This window comes from Neofelis nebulosa, chromosome 6 (assembly GCF_028018385.1).
Source record: "Neofelis nebulosa isolate mNeoNeb1 chromosome 6, mNeoNeb1.pri, whole genome shotgun sequence".
NCBI classification, from domain to species: domain Eukaryota; kingdom Metazoa; phylum Chordata; class Mammalia; order Carnivora; family Felidae; genus Neofelis; species Neofelis nebulosa.
Genome location: NC_080787.1, coordinates 66,476,879 through 66,497,899, shown reverse-complemented (window position 1 = coordinate 66,497,899; position 21,021 = coordinate 66,476,879). Strand labels below are relative to the sequence as shown.

The 21,021-nt window shown below is 33.7% G+C and overlaps 1 protein-coding gene across 2 annotated transcripts in view; it reads left to right on the top strand.

Moving 5' to 3' along the window:
- Positions 1 to 21,021, top strand: part of LMBRD1 (LMBR1 domain containing 1) — a 114,306-nt gene that overhangs the window by 71,068 nt on the left and 22,217 nt on the right. For both annotated transcript variants that reach the window (XM_058734372.1, XM_058734374.1), the window contains 5 exons: positions 10,634 to 10,698; positions 10,805 to 10,907; positions 11,453 to 11,557; positions 13,716 to 13,865; positions 15,645 to 15,723. In XM_058734372.1, coding sequence (XP_058590355.1) covers positions 10,634 to 10,698; positions 10,805 to 10,907; positions 11,453 to 11,557; positions 13,716 to 13,865; positions 15,645 to 15,723 — 502 coding nt within the window. The remainder of the gene's footprint in view (positions 1 to 10,633; positions 10,699 to 10,804; positions 10,908 to 11,452; positions 11,558 to 13,715; positions 13,866 to 15,644; positions 15,724 to 21,021) is intronic.

Sequence of the window (21,021 nt, the reverse complement as noted above, 5' to 3'; positions counted from 1 at the left end):
GTCTTTTGTCTCATTGTTTAAGTTTATTCCTAAGCATTTTATTATTTTTGTTTTATTCTGTTTATTTGAATCAGACACATAATAAAGAACTATTAAAATGTATATTTCTACTTGTCCCACTAATCTCCTAACCCCCCAACACATACACAAACACAACTAAAATTCATAAGGTAAACAAACAATGAAAAATAGTTTTATCATACATAGACAGTGCTTAGTTGTTTTGAAGGTGTGTGGGAATATTTTAATTTTTTTAACTAATATTTTTGTCATCCCAGGAGCCTCTAGAATTTACTACAACTATGTTTAAAGATGTAGCAGATTTCCTTTCTGAGAATAATATTTAAAGCATGTATGTTTTTATTGTTTGTTTTAGGTCATACTATTTAGGTATGTCTAAAGAAAAAGACTGGCACTTTTTAACTTTAAAGGAGGCTTTTACTGGATGTATAAATGTGCATTTCAAATTTTACTTGATCACTATTTGAGAGAGATTTTTTGGGGGGTTTTAATGTAGATGCTTCTTAGAGTAATAGTAATTGTATATTAGAGTTTCTGGAACCTACAGTATCTTTTGTAGATTCTCAGTAACTTTATGATATGGATATTGTAGTTCATATAAAGAATAAACCCACTTGTAAGTGACCTAATCCATCTTTACATTGGTATAATAATGAAACTCCAGTGCATAGAAAAGCTTGGAGTGGGTCTTAAAAAATCAATGACTGATCTTTTTTTTTTGTGTTTGTGTTTAAGAAGACTTGTTTAACATATATGGTTGATTCATTAACATTGAACTGTAGATGTAAGATCAACATCAGTATTACTTCTGTCTGAACAAAGCTTACCTAACACAAGTATATCCTCAGTAATCACAGCCTTCTTAAGTCTTAGGAACACTAGAGAGCACTTCAGTACTATGCTGGGGGCTCTTTGAAAGAGCAAAATTACCAACACAAAAGCACAAAACAAAGAATGTAATGCTAACTAGACCACTTACTGGATACTTGTTTACAGTATGAGAGCTGAAACAAGAAAGGGTGTACCCTTGTTCAACCTTAGCTGGGAATTTGCACATCAGGTAACTTAGATTTTTCATTACCCTGCACATATCCCAGAAGACCACGTAAGTGCCCTAAGTATTGATTTTAAGGTTATAAATAAATTTTAGTGGATAGATGCATTTGCAAATACAGAATCTGCAAATGAGAATCAACTGTACCTCTAAGTAAAAACAAAAAGAAATCTCCCAATCTAGCAAGTCTTCCCTCCAGCTCTTATTGCAAAACTCTGTGTTTAAACAAAGATAGTCAGTCTGGGGAAAATTGCATGGGAGAAAAGGGGAAATTTGGAGGTGGGCCTAAGATTGATCTGAAAGCCCCTAAAAGTTAAATGAAATAAGCTGGTCACAAAAAGATAAATACTGTGTAATTCCACTTATATGAGGTATCCAGAGTAGTCACATTCATGAAAACAGAAAATAGAATGGTGGCCTCCAGGAGTTGGAAAGAAAGAGATATGGAGAGTTGTTGTTTAATGGGTACAGAGTTTCAGTTTTGCCAGATACAAACAATTCTTGGAGTTTGGTTATACATTGTGAATGTATTTAATGCTACTAAATTGTGCACTTAAAATGTTATGATGATACATTTTATGTTATGTATCGTTTACCATTATTTAAAAAAACAAAAACAAAAAACCAGAAATGGCCAAGAACCAGAGTGACATGAAGAGTTGGACTGTGGGAAAAATGAGAGGAAAACAGAGATGAAAACAAAATTACAGGGTGTCCAAAGGAAAATAGACTCAAAATTTGGTAAGCAGCATTGAAGAAAGGTAGGAGAAACAACCAAGAGAAAGAAACAAGAAGTAAAAAGAATCAAAAAGTGTTGAAATGGAAGAGAAGGAAAAACTACATGTGTTTAATTGGAGAAGGAGAAGCTTAATTGGTCCATGCAGAAGCAAAACAAAAGAAATTAGTGGAACTAATATTTAAAGTTGTGATTCCAAAAAATGACCTAAAAATAGACATGAAATCTACACATTGAAATAGCCACTTTGTACCTGGGAAAATTTATGTGCATTTTCCTAGTAACACTGACTTCAGAATTAAAGAAAAGTCCTTAAGATTTCCAAGTAAAAAAAAATCCACTGATTTACAAGGTCAACATAGTTAGACTTATTATCAGATTTTTCAAAAAACATCAAGCAAGAATGGGGTGGGGGGATATTAAAAAAGGCCTAAATGAACAGTCCAAAATCAGAAGTTTATATTTGGCCAAACTATCTTTTAGAAAAGAGATTTTTAAACATTTAAGGACTTAGGGAATTCTGTACCCACGGGCTCTTGAGAAATCCACTAATTGCCAAGCTCTGACCAACCAAGAGATGAGGTGGAAAACATCAGCAAAAGAAGTAATGCTGAATATTTAATATTGCAGATCTATGAAGAAAAGATGTGGGCAAGGGTGAGAATATGTGTAAACATAGGTTCTGATGAGACAGAAATCATGCAATTAAGAGAGAGAAGTAGAATTTCTTACAGATTACTGTATGGGTAGTAGGTGGGAGTTGGGTACATAAAAACTAATCAACTTTATATTAAAGGGCTAAATATGAAAACGGGCTAAGAGCATTTGAAAATTAAAATACACTGAAACAAAAGTATAAAGCTACTTGACAAAAAGGACTTAAAAATGGAAGAGTGAAGAACACATATTAACAAAGAAACACGAGAAATATAAAATACACGCAAGTCTCAGATAATAATATATGTTGAGATTAATGTTCCAGGCATATCAATAAATATGAGTGGACCTAACTCACTATTAAAAGAAAAATTTTAATTTTCCTCACAAAGCAAGGTATAACCTAAAACAGATTGACAAAGGCTAAAAATGTATATTAAAAGATATACTAGGCAAATGGAAATGATAAGAAAACGTATAGCGATCTTGATACTGGACAAAGTAGAATTTCAAGCTGAAAAACATTAAGTCCGACAGAGAAGGATACTTTTTGTGATAGAATCCTTTTCTCCTCCCTCAGTGATTTCCATGCCCTAATCTGTGGAACCCTTTATAGTAGCCACATGAAGTGGCAGAAGGGACTTTGCAAATGCAATTATGTTACAGACTTTTAGGAGGTTATCCTGGATTATCTGTGTGGGCCCAGTCTAATAACATGTGCCCTTAAAAGCAGAGAACTTTTTTGGCCTGATGAGTCAGAGAGATGTATGTGGTATAAAGAGTAAGTCAGGGATAGTGAAAATGTGATAAAGGATTGGCTTGCCATTACTAATTTGAAGATGGAGAGGGCAGTATGAAGAGGAATGCAAGCAGCTTAAGGAACTGAGAGGCTCATAGCCATCAAAGACTACAACCCTGTATTGAGCCTACAACCTCAAGGATCTGAATTCTATCAACACTCTGAAAGAGCATGAAGGGATTCTTCCCCAGAGCCTCCCGGAGGGAATATAGCCCTGCTGACAACTTGGTAGTTTGGCTTTGTGCCACCTTAAGCAAAGAACCATCTGAGCTGTGCTGTGCCCAGACTTCTGACCCACAGAATAAGAAGTAGGTGTTGTTTTAAGCCACTACATTTGTGGTAGTTTGTTACCGTAGCAATAGAAAACTAATATACTTATTAGGAAAATTTGTAAGTTATGATGAAGATGAAATAGTTACGTACCAAAGAACACAGCAACCACCTTTATGAAGCAAGAAGTATGAGATATTCAAGGAGACGTAGATTGAAATATGTTAATAGTAGGAGAATAACATAGCACCATACTCAGGGTAAGACATTTCAGATGCACAAAATTGAGTAAGAATATAGAAGACCTGAGACAATAAGGTATATCATAACTTTGGGACTTTAAATCCCAATATAGAGTCTACACTTTCCAAGTGCACATGGAACATTCACTAAAATTGATCATATATTATGTCATGAAGAAACTTCAATAAATTCTACAGAGTAGATATATTACAAACACCTCTTCCCTGATTGCAGTGCAGCATTAAAACTAGAAATTATAATAAAATCAATAAAGTAGGACACTTTTCACTTGGAAATTAACCTTGTATTCAGCAACTCTTGGGTGAAAGGAAAGGAGAAATAAAAACAAACTTCAAAATTCTTAAAATTAACGATGGAAATATCATATTAGAACCTATGAGATAATTAAAACGGTGATCATGAAATAAGGATCAGGAAATTCAAAGCCTTAAACACATTTATCAATAAAAAAGAAAGGATAAAAATTATACTCTAAATTCCAAACATGCAAGGCTAGCAAAGGAGCAAAGTAAACCAACAGAAAGTACAAGGAAAAAAGTAAACATAAAATCAGAAAACAATGAAGAGGAAAACTAGATCAATAATTTCTATGTGTATGTTTCAACTAATAGATAAAACACTAACTTCATTGAAAGGAAACCGGGCTGATTGGAGAAATGGTTGATGCTGAGGCTGGTGCTGGGAAAGTGTATAAGCCCACACCTGCTTATGTCAGAGAAGAAGTGCAGAAGTATAGCTAGAGTATGATAAGGGAATGTGCTTGACGGGGCTCTTGCTTCCTAAACCTGGGACCATTTAAGTATCAAAATATATGAGTATAATGATAGAAATAAGTAAATGGAGAAAGGAAAGCTCTACCCTACAGTGGCATTCTAATAAGTGTAGAATAAATGTCAGAATTAGAAAATCAGTATTTGGCAAACATCACATACAGTACTGTTTCTTGCAAGAGAAATAAATGAATACTAAAATTAGAAGGTGAAAATTTGGGGATAACAGGATATTTGCATAATCTCACTATTTCTACACAAGACTTACTAATTATAAAGGGGACAGTAGTAATTGTACAGTGAAGAGACATGGCTTAAACCACCTTAACCATGTGATCCAAGTTAAGCTCATCAGTAATGGGGTAATAGATACGATTGTGCCTCTGTCATTTCTGCCAAAAATACATGAACTGAATATAAATAATTGTAAAGAAATAGGTAACCTGCATTGAAGGACGATGCAAATAACTGTCCTGGACTCTTCAAAATATAAAGGTCATGAAGGTAAAAGTGATTTAGGAACTGTTCCAGATTAAAGGGTACTAAACAGATAAAAGCAAAGTATAATGCTGAATTGCATTTTGGACCAGAAAAAAAACAACAACACAACTTTGTTCTCTAAAGGACTCAAGTGGAACAATTAAAATTTGAATTAAGTCTATAGATTATATAATAGCCTCTATATAATAGTGTTATATCAATATTAATTTCTTGATTTTGATAATTGAAGTGTGATTATGTGAAAGAATTTGCTTTTGGAGGATAGGTATTAAAGTATTTTTCTGCAGCTTATTCTCAAAAACAGTTCAGCCACCTAGAGAATGATAAAGCAAGGTAAATGTTAACATTTGGACAATTTAGTTGGAAGGTATACCAAAATTCTTTGTGCAGTTTTTGCAGTTTTCTCATATATCTGAAATTATGGCAAAATTAGGCTTTAAAATCTTAAATTCTACTAGACCTCCCCTACTTCCCCCTCCCCCCCCACCCTGATTTTGGCATTATCCTTACCACTCTCGTTTTTAATGTCAATCTTTATGAAAGTCTCTTCTATAAGAATAGAACAATGACCAAATACCATTAGCTAGTACTACCCTAACAAATCACTATGAGATTCTTTGTAATTTAAAATACAATAATTTGTAGCCAGAGCTGAATATTATTGATCTTCTAACTTTTTAAAAAACTTTATGTACAACACTTGTAACATGTAAAGAAACTTAATTCTTTTCCTAGAACTGTAACTTACAATGTCCTATCAAGATTTGATAATGAAAATTATGTATTAACCTTCTACCTCTGAGGAAAGTCTTGAAGACTAATTGATTTGCCACTTAGAGTTAGGGGACCTGGGACCCATGGCCATTAGCTATGTAATACTGGACACATAATGTCAGATGGGTTTCTAGAGAGAGGAATGTTCAGTTTGGGTTAAATTAAAATCCAGTTCTCCATTCCAGAATTATCTTTTCAAACTCTTGTTAACCTGGGTTGAAGTGGTATCTTTTTATGGTAGTCATCTGATATTCTAAATGACTTTTCTAAGGCACAGTTTCTCAATTGTAACATAAGAATTACTTGGGACTCTTGTTAAAATACAAATTCAGATCCAGTCCACCTTTGGTAAGTCCCAAGGGTGTGTAAGCTCCAGCAAGCTCCCAGTTGACACTGATGGTCCATGACCACTCTTTGGTTAACAAGATTCTAGGTAGTTATAAAGGGACCACATGCTTCTGTTTCCTATCCTCATTGTTATTAAAGAGTAAGAAAACTAGAAAAAGGCAAAAAAGGAAGCAGTACATGGTATTTTATTTAAGGTAACAAAAATAATAAGATACAATAGAAATTATTTTTATCTTACATTTGTAGCTATTATTTGAGTCTCTAGGTGTGGTAACTTTCTACTTTTTTGGGTTATATTTCTGTATACACAAAAGCTATTTTATGGATATAGGAAATTCACCTATGAAACTTGATAAGAGGTGTGTCCTAAAAAAAAAAAAAAAAAAAAAAAAAACTGATCCTGAATTATTTCTTTCTATACTGTTTGGAGGTTTTGTTTCACATTGTCAGACAGTATTAAATTCTAGGATAAGAGATTTATGGTAGGCTAATTAGCATCTCAAAACACAAATGATTTTAAGAGAGTGATTGAAAGTTTATTTTTGCTAAAGTGATAGCTTATTCATGCTGCTTTCTAAGACCATTCAGGGTTCAATTTAAATCAGACTTTATCAGTCTCAGCACAGTTGACATTTGGGGCCCAATAATTCTTTGTTGGGGAGGGTGACTACTGTCCTGTGCATTTTAGGGTATTTAGCAGCATTCTTACCTGCTTGCTGTAACACCCCTGCCCAACTCAAATCATGACAGACTTTCTGTAAACATTGTCAAATGTCCTTTTGAAGGGGGGTAGAATATATCCAATTTAGAACCACTGATTTAAATGAAAGAAAAGAACACAGGGTTTTAAAGTTAGTAAAAGGGAAAGGGAAGAGATTTGGGGGAATGGTATGCTATTAATGAGATAGAGGAACATAAATTTTCTTTGTAGGTAATGGAAAATTTTCTGGACAGTTGATCCATCATTGCTTTAGATAACATCACACGTCAAGTTAGTAACATTGATAGTATTTTTACTCTGAAAAAAGTAATGTCTTACTTGGTATTCTTTGTAGATTATAACGTTTCACCTCTTTAATGTGGTTTAATGAACATTACATGATTCATATCTGATACACAGGAAAAACTTGGTTTCTGTTCTATATATTTATGTCTCTAAAACAACATTGTTTTAAGAGGTCAATTTTTCCCAACTTGACCTATAAATTTAATGCAATTACAATAAAAATCCCAAGTTATTTTGTGGATATTCACAAATTGATTATAAAACATATGTGGGAGGGGGAAAAAAGACCCAGAATAGCCACAATACCTAAGAACAAAGTCAGAGGACTGACACCACCCAACCTCAAGACTTACTCTAATGCTACAGTAATCAAGACAGCATGGTATTGGTGGAAGAGGAGACACATAGACCAGTGCGACAGAATAGAGAGCCCTGAAATAGACCCATAATGAGGTTAACTGATCTTTGACAAAGGAGGAAAGATAACTCCTTGGAGAAAGGATACTCTTATCAACAAATAGTGCTGAAAGAATTTGACATCTACACAAAAAAAGTGAATATAGACATAGACTTTAGACCTTTCACAAAACTTAAAGTGGATTATAGACCCGTTGTATTAAAAAACAAAACAAAACAAAACAAAAAAAAACTATAAACCTTCTAGAAAGTAACAGAGAAAATCTAGGTGACCTGAGGTATGGTAGTAAGTTTTTAAATACATCACCAAAGCATGATCCATGAAAGAAATAAATGGATAACTTGTACTTTATTAAAATTAAAAAGTACTGCTCTGTGAAGGACACTGTTAAGGAAGTAAAAGGACAGGTCACATTGGTGCTTGGGTGGCTCAGTCAGTTAAGCATCTGACTCAGCTCAGGTCTTGATCTCAGGGTTGTGAGTTCAAGTCCTGTGTTGGGCTCTGCGCTGCATGTGAAGCCTACTAAAAAAAAAAAAAAAGTCACATGATCTCAGGGTTCCATGAATTCAAGTCCCCCATCAGGCTCTGCACTGCCCGCACCGAGCCTGCTTGGGATTCTCCCTGTCCCTCTCTCTCTGCCCCTACCCTGTTTGCGCTCTCTCTCTCTCTCTCTCTATCAAAATAAATAAAGTTAAAAAAAAAAACAAACTTAAAAAATAGGCTTCAATCCAAAATACATAAAATACTCTTAAAACTCAACTATAAGAAACTACTAGGTTTATCTAAATTGTTTTCCTACTGTCTTCTAGCCTTCATGGTTTCTGATAGGAAATGAGTTGTTAATCTTGCTGAGAATCTGCTTTACATGAGTCTCTTCCTTCTTATTGCTTTCAAGATCTCTTTGATTTGCCCTCCCCTCCATTTATGCATGTCTAGGTGTAGATGTCTTTGAATTTATTCCTCTTAGACTTTGTTGAGTTTCTTGGATGCATAGGTTATTTTTCATCAAATTTAGATTGTTTTTGCCTATTATTTCTTGAAGTTTTCTTTCTGTCCCTTTCCCTCCTCTTTTTCTGGGAATCCTATTGAGCTTATATTGCTATGTTTCAAGGTGTCACATGTGTCTGAGTCTCTGTTCAGTTTATTTCATTATTTTTTCATTCTGTTCCTCAGACTTGGTCATCTCAGTTGCTTTAAGTTTGATGATATTTTCTTCTTTCCTGCCCAAATCTGCTGTTTAACCCTTGTAATGAAATTTTCTTATCAGTGTCAACTCTAGAATTTCAATTCACTTCTTTTTTATAATTTCTCTCCCTTGATAGTCTTTAGTGAGACATTGTTTTCATTATTAGTTTTAGTTCTTAAGTCATGGTTTCCACTTAGTTCAAGTACTAATTTAAGTTCTCATTTAAATGTATGTTGTTTTTGAGGTTTTTATAAAATTTATCTTTTCACATTTATAATATATTCTATTAAGTAGCTATGATTAAACAGTTGAACTCTGGGTCATATATCCCAACAGATTGGGAAAATAGTCAAGGATTTTTTTCCTTTTTTTTTTTTCTTCCCCAAAATCGACATCAAGGAAAGGGTATTTTAACTTTTGCTATTTCTGTGTCATGTTCTTTTTACTACTACTTGGTATCTGGTAGTTATACTCCCTCATTCTACAAGCTATTTCTTATTAACAGTCCATTAGGAAGTAATAGGTTTCACTTTTTGATCCTCAGTGTAATCATATTGTCCTCACCTAGTTATCAAATAAAGGTGCTCAAATCTAGTAGAAAAAGACTGTGTAAGCTCCTTTATAGCTTCTACTATAATGAACTTTTGTTACTATAAAGGAGTCACTTCGAACCTCTTTAGCAGTGAGACCTTTTTTAAATAAATGAATTCTTATGTGAAATTCCAGGTACATGCATTGTTTTCTATTTCAAGCAATGACTATAGCCTTTTTGGTCTTCTCTTGCCAACTTTCTTTCCCAATGAGTTCCAAAGGCACTCTCTCAGAACTGAAGAATTCCCAGGAACACAGCTTAAAATTTATTCCAAAACTCATCTTTATATGTGGGGTAGGATGCTGTTTTACTTCATTTATCCTGTCAGAATTCTAAAATGTGAAGTAAGGTGGAAAACACCATCACATTCATTATATTATCCATCTATTCCTATCAACTCCAGTCAAAAGAGAAGGTAAAAACACTGAACTCTGCTTAATTGAAATCTTTTTTTGTTCTGACTTTGTGGACTCTTCAGCCTACTTGTCACTGGAACTTAAGGAAGATGTCAGGGAAAAAAAGAACCTACGTTATTACTGACATAGATTTCAGGCGTTTTTATTCTTAAGAGACCCAGTTCCAAAAATTTTTTGCTTGTTTTCTACCATCTCTAATATAAAGTTCATACAGTAAGGAAATGTATTCTAATTACAATGCTTAATACATTTCTTCACCAGAAATCTTAACATGACAATGTCTTCAGTGCTGTTCTGGGCCATAGTTAGTTAGTTAGTTACCACACAACATAAGCAAAAACTGTGAATTTGTGTATGTGTGTGTGTGCGTGTGTGTGTATGTCTGAATAAAAAATCTGTGGGGAAAATGTTCCAAGTTCCCTTTTTGACAAAAGGTTTATATAACCTGATGAGTTTCATGGTTTTGGTTTGTCTGTGTATGTAGTAAGTCTTAATGTACTTTTCATTTATCTTTGAAGTTTATATTTCAGTCTAACTGAACATAAACCTTTTATGTGACTTAGCAGAGTCTCCTTTGTTTACTTACTAATAAAGACTTTTAAATACTTTGTCTCTTTTGTGTATGTGTTTTGAGTCAAATAGCCTCATAATGAAAATTTAGATGATGAATGCCTCGGATTATATGCTGAATTAAAATATATCATGGATCATTTTATTTGGATCATTGTCGTATGCTTGCAACTCATATTGAGCATAATGGTTTTGTGCTTTTAATATCACCTTTTAAAATTATATTTTAATGATTTTTTTTGTGCTTTTAGATCATTTGGGGAATATTTTTCATCTTAGTTGCATTGCTGTTTGTAATTTCTCTCTTCCTATCAAAGTGAGTATAGTACACATATTCTGTACAGCACACATCCTGTGAAGTTAATTAAAAATGTGCTAGTATAATATATAAATTCACTCTTTATAATTTTTTGTTGTTTTAGTTTGGATAAAGCTCTTCATTCAGCTGGAATAGATTCTGGTTTTATAATTTTTGGAGCAAACCTGAGTAATCCTCTGAATATGCTTTTGCCTGTTCTACAAACAGTGAGTAAAAGGAAAAAAAAATCAGTCATTTTCTTCTCTAGCAAACATTCTCACACTCTGTCAAACTAGTATGTTAACAGACTATTGATACTTGGCAATATATGCTTGGGCTTCTGCTGATTTGGCTCATTTACATATGACTTCTACATCGATAATAGTACTTTCAAGATTATTATAGTGACATATTACTGAACTCTTATACGTAATTTGATTTGGGATACATTATAATACCTAAGATGAACTTTTCCAATGAATTCCTATTTTTGAACTAATGAAGTCTTTTATTCCATACATAAATGTAATTTTTGTTTAATTTGTTACAGGATTTCTCTTAGGATAGTGGCACTAAACAATTTAGTAACAATCTAGTAATTGTTTTTTGGAGGATTATTATTTTTTTTTTTTGTATTATCATAGTAGCCTGATCTAAATCAGAGTTGATATTTTAAACATTTGTCAAATATGAATGAAGTTTCAGTTAACTTTATATGACTTCCAGAACTCCTGTTGTTTGTGTATTAAATTTAATTTTATCTTTTTTTCAGGTATTTCCTCTTGATTATATTCTTATAACAATTATTATTATGTACTTTATTTTTACTTCAATGGCAGGAATTCGAAATATTGGCATATGGTTCTTTTGGGTTAGAGTAAGTATAACAATATTATTTTGATTTTTTTCATTTTGTATGTAATTTCCATTACTACACATTAACCTAGATTTGTAATATAAAAGTAAATATCTTGATATTAAAAGCGATGGAAGTATTTGCTTTCTCACTTCATGGTAACGTAAAAATGCTTTTTGTTTAGAGCAGTGGTTTGTAAATGGGCAGGTTTGTCCCCTGGGTACATTTGGCTATGTCTGGAGATATTTTCAGTTGGTAAAACTAGTGGGTGCTACTGGTGTATAGTGTGGGTAGAGGCTTGGGGAGTCTGCTAAACACTCTGTGTTGCACGGGGTAGCCTCACACAACAAAGACTTATCCAGCCCAAAATGTCAGTAATGCCAAGGCACAGAGATCCTTGTATTTTTTCCATAGTGTTTGGCTGCATGGAAGTATTGAAGTACAGATGGATACACTATAGCTCAAAAGACAGCTCTTCCTACTAGAAGTTAAAGATTACTATATGATTGGAAAAAGCTATTTTCTTCTTACACTCATTTTGAGGTAAATTAAGAATTTTAAGATGAAGGTGATTCAGATAGAAACTACGTCCTGCTGTGAGTAAAAGAAAACCCAGTTGAATAGTGGTTTGAACTAATGAAAGATTTCTTGCTGTGGAAAATTTCAAAAATCTAGCATTGCTTTGTAGCTCAAAAGTGTCAAGTCCGACATCTCTGTAATTCTCTTGGCTTCTCTTGCATGATCATAATATGGCTGCTGCAGCTCCGTTTATCCTGTTCAAGTTCCATTAGAAAAACATTTCTATCAATAAAGCAGCACTCCCACAAATCCCCAGCACACTTCTTTCCTTTTGATGTTTAATATTTTATCACTGCTAGCTATGATGAGATGTAAGGGAAACTGGGAAATGTCAATTTTTAGGTGTTCATGTTTTCATCTCATCCAGAATTGGAGTTAATTTACTCTATGTTGTCCTAAAATCTATTAATAAAACAGGGAAGTGATATCTTAGTTGCTAAAATAAAAATGTTCTCTGACACTGAAATGAAGAAAGTCCTGTGGCTCATTGTATTTGATACCACATGTTTTAGTTTCTCTCTATTATAGATATATATGAAAATATTTACAATCAGATTATTATAAATTATTATTTTTTTTTAACGTTTATTTATTTTTGAAACAGAGAGAGACACAGCATGAATGGGGGAGGGGCAGAGAAAGAGGGAGACACAAAATCGGAAGCAGGCTCCGGGCTCTGAGCCATCAGCCCAGAGCCCGACGCGGGGCTCGAACTTGCGGACCGCGAGATCGTGACCTGAGCTGAAGTCGGACGCTTAACCGACTGAGCCACCCAGGCGCCCCTATAAATTATTTTAAACTAGAATTTATAACAGTATGGTAGGAGGATGTCTGAGTATTTCATAGAAATGAGTATTTATAAACATGTGACATGTCTGTTCTTATACAGTAGTATATAAAACCACAAATATATTACTAATACCTACAGTTTAAACTCATTCCTTTAATCTTTGGATAGAATTAGTGGTAGTTCATAATACTTCTTAGCTCTATAAGCTTCTAGCAGATGCTATTACATAATAAGTTTAGAAGATTTGTCTGGAAACAAACCAGCTGAATACTAATATATTCTCTAGGTCTTGAGTTTTTCATGGATCATTTATAGGATCCTTTGAATATACATGCTTTGCTATGACTAAAGGAAACATAAATCTACACCTAAAAGATTTGCAGGGAAAGAATTGTCTTTGTCATTCTCATAATCATTTGAAATGATTAAGAATTCTTTAAAAAAATTTTTTTTTAACGTTTATTTATTTTTGAGAGAGAGCACACGCGCACGTGCGCAAGTTGGGGAGGGGCAGAGAGAGAGGGAGACAGAATCCAAAGCAGGCTCCAGGCTCCAAGCTGTCAGCACAGAGCCCAACATGGGGCTCGAACCCACAAACTGTGAGATAGATCATGACCTGAGCCAAAGTCGGATGCCCAACCAACTGAGCCACCCAGGTGCCCCAAAATGATTAAGAATTCTTAATATTTATTTTGGAAGAAAGAAATGGTTGATTGAACTGTGTCATTACCTTTAACATATGAGCAGGACTTAGTGCCATACAAATAAAACATATTGCTGAAATATTGTTACTGTCTTTTTTCTTTGCAGCTATATAAAATTAGAAGAGGTAGAACGAGGCCCCAGGCACTCTTATTTCTCTGCATGATACTTCTGCTTATTGTCCTTCACACTAGTTACATGATTTATAGTCTTGCTCCCCAATATGTTATGTATGGAAGCCAAAATTACTTAATAGAGGTAAGTGTAAAATTTTAAACTTCATTATCTTGACTTTTTTTTTTTATTAAAAATTTTTTTTTTAGTATTTATTTTTGAGAGGGAGAGAGAGAGTGAGCTGGGGAGGGGCAGAGAGAGAGGGAGACAGAGAAGCCAAAGCAGGCTCCAGGCTTTAGGCTATGAGCTGTCAGCACAAAGCCTGGCACGGGGCTCAAACCCATGAACCACAAGATCATGACCTGAGCAGAAGTCAGACACTTAACGGACTGAGCCAGCCAGGTATCCCCATTCTCGTGACATTCTAAAGATAGTGATATTTAAAAACAGTTTTTAATTTGTGAAGACTCCAATAAGGTAATAGCTCATCAGATTAAGTTTAATATTGCTAAAATAGGATTTTCATTCTATTTTTGAGCTTATTTATATTTGTTTCTTACAAGTGTTTTAATAACACTCTGAATTCTATTATTATAGTTCCTTAATGGATCCCCTGGTACCAAGGTGCTGAGCTTTATCTCAGCACTCTATTGAAACTCATAATATTTTCTCTAAAATAAATATTTCAAGTAATTTTATTAATATGACTTCCTCCAAAATTTTGATGAGCAAAGTTTGTCATCAGTCCTGTGAATCCCACAGAAGAGGCTTTAAAAATATTTTATTTGTGGGTGTCTGAGCTTCCTTTTAACATAATGGGTATCCTCTTACCTGTTATACTCTTTCTTGATATTGATCTTTCAAAAAGCCAGCTGCAGTTCCTAGTTGTAACTGGACAGCTAGTTTGGATTTTTTGACCTATTAAAATATTTTGACCATATCTGATTTAACCTTTGTGTGGTTTGTTTCTTTTTCCTAAAACACTTTGCTCTATTTAATAATGCAAATCAAATATGTGTTTCAGGTTCTATTTCAAGCCTTGCTCTTAATGGAGTCTTTGGTTACTAATCTACCCAGATCCCTCCTTTTTTTTTTTATCATGTAGTTCCTTCTTTCTTTACTTTATTTAACATGTAATTAAGAACAAAAATTTAACAAGTACATCCAGCCTTCCATCAGTACCATACATAATATTACCGATGGTTGAAAAATTAGTTCACTGACAAATATTAAGTAATAATGTAGGTGGAACAAATATAAGCACAAATAGAGGTACATGAGCAACCTGAGTTTGGGAAACATAGTACTGGAAGATCACTTGAATCATATTTTCTACTTCTTGTATCTTTTTATTCTCTTCTTGCCTTATCCCCTCCACCTAGTTCACTAGGTCATGCCTGTTAAAGTTTCTTGTATGAATAAATGAAGTGAGGTCATGCATTTGCATGGACAAAAGATAATTCTTGTTTTACAGTGGAACAATAAGTAGGCTGTTTCTCTGGGAAACACTCTGTTGCTCAACCAGGACCTAAAGATTGTTGCAAAAAGGTCCAAATGTTAGAGGCACCTGGGTGGCTCACTCAGTTAAGTGTCTGACTCATGATTTGGGCCCAGGTCATGATCTCACAGGTCGTGGGACTGAGCCCCATGTCAGGCTCCGTGGGTTTCTCTCTCTCCTTCTCTCTCTGCCCTTCTGTCTCAAAATAAAAAAATTAATTAAAAAAAAAAAAAAAAGCCCTACTGTTACATTTACCATAAATCTTTCTTTTCTAATTGTAATTTTGCATAAAAATTACCTTTTAGAATATTAGCTAGATGTAGTTTAATAGAAAACAGAGTTAAAATTCATAATGTGATTACTTTTTAGTCCAAATATATGTATTAATGTAATATTTATATTTTAATTGTATTTTCATCTTTCAGAGCAATATAACTTATGATGACCATAAAAACAACTCAGCCCTCCCTGTGCCAAAGAGATGTGATGCAGATGCCCCTGAAGGTAAGTGAGGCAGCTCTTATCAACTATCTTAAGGTTTATAACTCTATGAGAAAAGAGTTGGCTTGCATTTTGCTGTGTTAATCATTTGATTCATCTGTTTTAATATGTGGCGACAAAGGAACTTTTAGCAAGAAGAAATCGTTAAGTCTTTTCAATAGAATTTCTTGGTGATATATTGATTTCCATTAGGGAAAGGACCATTATAAATTAGTTACTTATGAAATAGCAAAAGGTAGTTATTATTTATTACATTTACTAATGTAATAAATCACTCTTAAATACCTTTTATTTTCCTTATAAAACTCAAGATAGTTTTGGTAGAATGTGTAATTCTTAGGACCAAGACCGTAAGTACCTATGACTTAGAACTTTTAATTCATACGTGTCTAGTTATTTAATAATAGTAATGTTAATGACAATAGCAGTTCACTTTTAAGAACATATAATTGCATTCCAGGCACTATGCTAAGTATTTTATGTGTATTCTAAGAAAAACTGTGATCTTATGCTTTTCCTCTGTGTAATTTTAGAAAATTATTTTTTTCCTCTTCCTGTGCATTAGGTGATTTTTTTTTCTTTGAATATTACAGTATTCTGTCCTTACTAAGGATTCCAGATACATTCTGTCAGAATTTGCAATTTTTTTTTTACTCCTGGCTTCAAAGTGCTTTTATTTCATGGTAAAATAATATGTCCAATATAGTATATCTCTTCATAAATCACCCATGGGTACCATAATAAAAAGATAAATTTTTCTGAGTTTTTAGCAGGGTCAACTAAAGAATGTGATGGAGTAATAGGAAGAATAGGCATAGAATACTGGAATAGCCCAGAGGAAGAAGTAATTACCTCTACCTGGAGGAGATCATTGTGCAGTGGTAGTCAAAAGATGGGCTTTGGAAAAGCAATATCAGAGCTGCATTTCAAAGTTAAAGAAGAATTTATCTGGTGTGTGTGCATCAAGGGAAGTTGTTCTAGGCAGAGGAACAAAATGCACAAAGTAGATTATCTTAAACTATATGGGTATGTGTTTAAAAGAATTTAAAACATTGTTATTGTTTTGTATTTTAAATTACAGGGGTAAGAGTTTGGGGAGATGGAGGAAACGAGATTATAGAGTTAGGAGTCAGATCACAAAATGTTCTGGAAAGTAAGAGCACCAATGAAAATTTTTGAATGAGGAAGTAGAAGTTATGATCTGATTTATTGTCCGTAACTTAAAGTGTAACAGTTGTGTCTTATATAGAGCCTGGATTTGAAACCAGGGCATAGAAATCAGATGAGAGGGGTATCCAGAAGGAGCTATTATAGTAATCCAGGAGTGATGGTAAAAGCCTGAACTAAACAGTGGTCATGAGGGTGTGAAATAAAGAAAGAAATTCGGATGAAATGAGATTTCTGATTGGATCTAAAGTGTTTTTGAAGAAGACAAAAGATTCTAGAATGGCCCTCTAGTTACTGAGTCATTTGGTGAATTTTGGTATCACCAAACTGAGATAAAAATACATATGAAGATTAGAGAGAATTGTAAGAAATGATGAGTTGACCTGAGATATCTCTGGGAAATTCAGGTGGAGGTTTCCAAGACAGATGAATATATATGTAAGGAAGTGAGATGATAGAGAGTGAGAGGAGCACAGAGACTGGATCTCAGGAAAGTTATCTGAAAGAAGGTAAAGAAGGTACAGAGAAGAGGACTGAAAAAAAAAAAATGATGAAGAGAGATCTAATCGCATGGGTAAAAAGGAATATATATCTAGTGACTTATTAGTCTTCATGGAAATTTGTATTAGGGACTGAGACTAGGCAGAAACTAAAGACATGCAGGGTCAAAGAAATTTTTGTTTTGCTGTTTGTTTGTTTGTTTGTTTGTTTGTTTGTTTTAATAGATTAAGAGAGACTTCAGGGATGATGAGATGGAATAGAGGAGGAGAAGTTGAAAAATATCAGAAAGGATGAATGAGGAGACAATGTCCAGTTCCAGAGGAGATGGTATTATGAACATCCAAGACAGGATGCTTTAGATAGAATGACTGTGAGGGAAAAAGCAAGGATATGGACTCAGATAGTAATTTCTTAGTGATGAGTATGGGCAGGAATTTGTCATTTGTATATGACTGTCTCAGTTTGCTTTGAAGTGTAAGTTCTGGTCATCTGCTGAGAATTGAGTAGGCCATGGGGGCATGAAATTGACAAAAGTGGCAAACGTTTCTGATAGGCCATGAAGGTGAATAAATAGGGATATGACTGAAAATAAGTTGGTGATAGATAAATACCTCAAAGGACAAAGATGAAATTGTCAATTTGTGTTTTTGTTGAATAGATCTTTACAACTGATATGATTATTATCCATCAGTGCTTAGGTTGTCTGGGGAATATAGGTTGAAGAGTTGAAGTAGGATGCAAGGCAAAGGACAGGCTGAGAGTGAGAGAATTAAGTGACCAACCACAGAATCTGGGATGCGTACGGGATAGGGAAGACTCTAAAACTGGGAGAAAAGAACAAACTAGAGAGGAGATGGGAAAACAAATCCAGTGAGATACCTTTTGTTGCCTGAAGAAAAATAGTAATACGTTTCTAGTATAAAAAATATGACTTGACTTTCCAATTATACTTATGTAATGACTTTAGTCCCAGATTTTTGACTTTGAAATGTACACATACATCACATCACAAATAGGTTTGATAGTTGAAATGCTTTGGGTTGTCATTTTTAGCTAAGTGAAAATAGAATGAAAAATTACTGCTGAGTTGACTTGTAATTTCTTTTTTTTTTGAACTAAGAGGGCATTGACCCTGAAGATCTAAAATAGGTTCTGCTTTTAAAAATCTTATGGCAGTATTGAAATCTAGCAGAAAAAATAAATTAAAAAAAATTAGGATTTCAAATTATGTTGCACTGGTAAAGGGAATTTAAAATGCCCCTGTATTGCTGAACTGAGTGAATTTGTGTATTCTAGATCAACAAGCTTTAGTCAGATGGTACAACTTGACCATAACCTTTTATGAATCACATTTAGTATTTTTCTTTTTCATCTAATTTAGTTAAAATGACTCCATTTGAACTGTTGAAGATTTTTCTTAAATTTTTCAGTTGAATTAGCCTTTGAAATGTTACTTTGCAGTACAAAAGCACACCTTTACATTTATGGATATGATTAATTTTTCTCCACCTTTTTTCTTTGTTTTCTAGTTCATCTTTAAATGTTCAATTTGCCTGTGCATACTTAGAGGAGGATGGTAGAAATATGGCCATAGTTTTAGGGTAGCAGGGTAGATTTTTTAAATACAAATAATGATGGAGAGAGATGAAGAACAGATTAGAACATGAGATTTGACACATAGGGGTGGGAATGGTGTGGAATGTATGGTGACAGACTGGTATGGCTGTATCCATTCAAACATGAATTCGGAAATCTCAGCATGCAGAGAAAAAAATCAGCACTAATATTTGTGACATTTTGTTGGGCACATTTGGCTAGCGTAGATGATGCTACAATATAAATATGCCATAAGGCACTTGATGGCACCTTTGTTATGTGTCTTTTGCAAGTAACAGAATTTTGGAGAGTGTTAGATTTAAAAGCAAAAATTATAATGTTATACTTAAAATTGTTTCTGAGAAAAATAATCTCCTTGGAAAGATATTAAAGCATCAATTTCTAAAAATACATATATGGATCTTTTATTAATCAGTACATTTTAGAGACTTTTTTCTTAAGTAACATTGTGTTCATATATGAGGTAGTCTTGCATTTATTAAACATATAGAAAACATACTGACACCCTACTTTTAAGTGGTTATAGTGTCTAAGATTCAAAAGAGTCATTCATCTAAAAATAGTTTATGGGGCGCCTGGGTGGCGCAGTCGGTTAAGCGTCCGACTTCAGCCAGGTCACGATCTCGCGGTCCGTGAGTTCGAGCCCCGCGTCAGGCTCTGGGTTGATGGCTCGGAGCCTGGAGCCTGTTTCCGATTCTGTGTCTCCCTCTCTCTCTGCCCCTCCCCCGTTCATGCTCTGTCTCTCTCTGTCCCAAAAATAAATAAAAAACGTTGAAAAAAAAAAATTTAAAAATAGTTTAGGTTTTTTGTGTTTAAAATAATCTCTTAAAGAAGGGAATGATTTAGCAGATTTATGAATAATACCTATCATACTATGTTTATAAAGTTTTCCTAAAATGACAATATTATGTGATTTATCTTGACAGGTAGTGCATAGTTTATATGTTTAAAGTGAGTCAACTCAGCAAATTAGAAATCAAGCTTTAACTTTTATATGCCATTATGGCAAAAGGATCTTTACATTCCTAGTTTTATATATTCTTTAATTGCTACTTAATCTAATAAGCATTAATATACAATTTGGGTGTTTATATGAATAAAATATTTAAGAAAAGCACAGAATTATTAAAAGTAACATATACATATATAAATATTTGAGTCAAAATAGGAAGATAAAAGATCATTGTCTCTTAATAAACAAACACAGTAGATATTGTGAATACTAGGGTAGATTTTGGGAAAGTGTCAGAGGAAACGCCTACCTAGTATATGTATCTCTGCCATCGAGTAGCACACAGACTAGTGCAGTTAGATATGAAAATAAATAATTGTAATAGAAGGAAAAGTAAGTGGCAAACTATAAAGAAATTATAGGCAAAATGCTATGGGAAGGCAAAAGGTGATAATGATTTATTCTACCCAAGAGGCAGTATAACATTTCAGCTGGGCCCAAAAGCATAAGATAAATAAATGTAAATGAACAACAACAACAACAAAATACTAGAGGATATTCCAAGCAGAGAAGGCACCTGCATTAATAAGGCATAAAGACATAAATATATTTGGCATGTTATAGTAACCATAAATTGTGGCAGGAACATTGAATATTTGGGGAATTCAGTGAGGGATGAAGCAAGATAATATGTTTCCAAATGACTATTTTTAAAAACCCATGAACCCCCAAGTCTTATTTATGCTGTCGTATTTAATTCTTTTATCTTTTCTTGAAGTTAACTTGTGTTGTCTGGGAACTGGAAATGATCATATAAGTCAGACTTGATTTTTGTGGGTTATTCTAGTTAAGTGTATTTGTTAATATATATAGCCAATCTTAAAAAAATAATCAGATGATCTATATAGCATTAGATTTTCATGTTAGGCTATAATTTTACCAGGACAAATGGTTAAGATGACTCAAGTTAAATGATGATGCTAAAATAGAATTTGTTGTGTTAAACTAAACTACATGAATTACAGAAAACTGAGCAGAGGGACGCCTGGGTGGCTCAGTCAGTT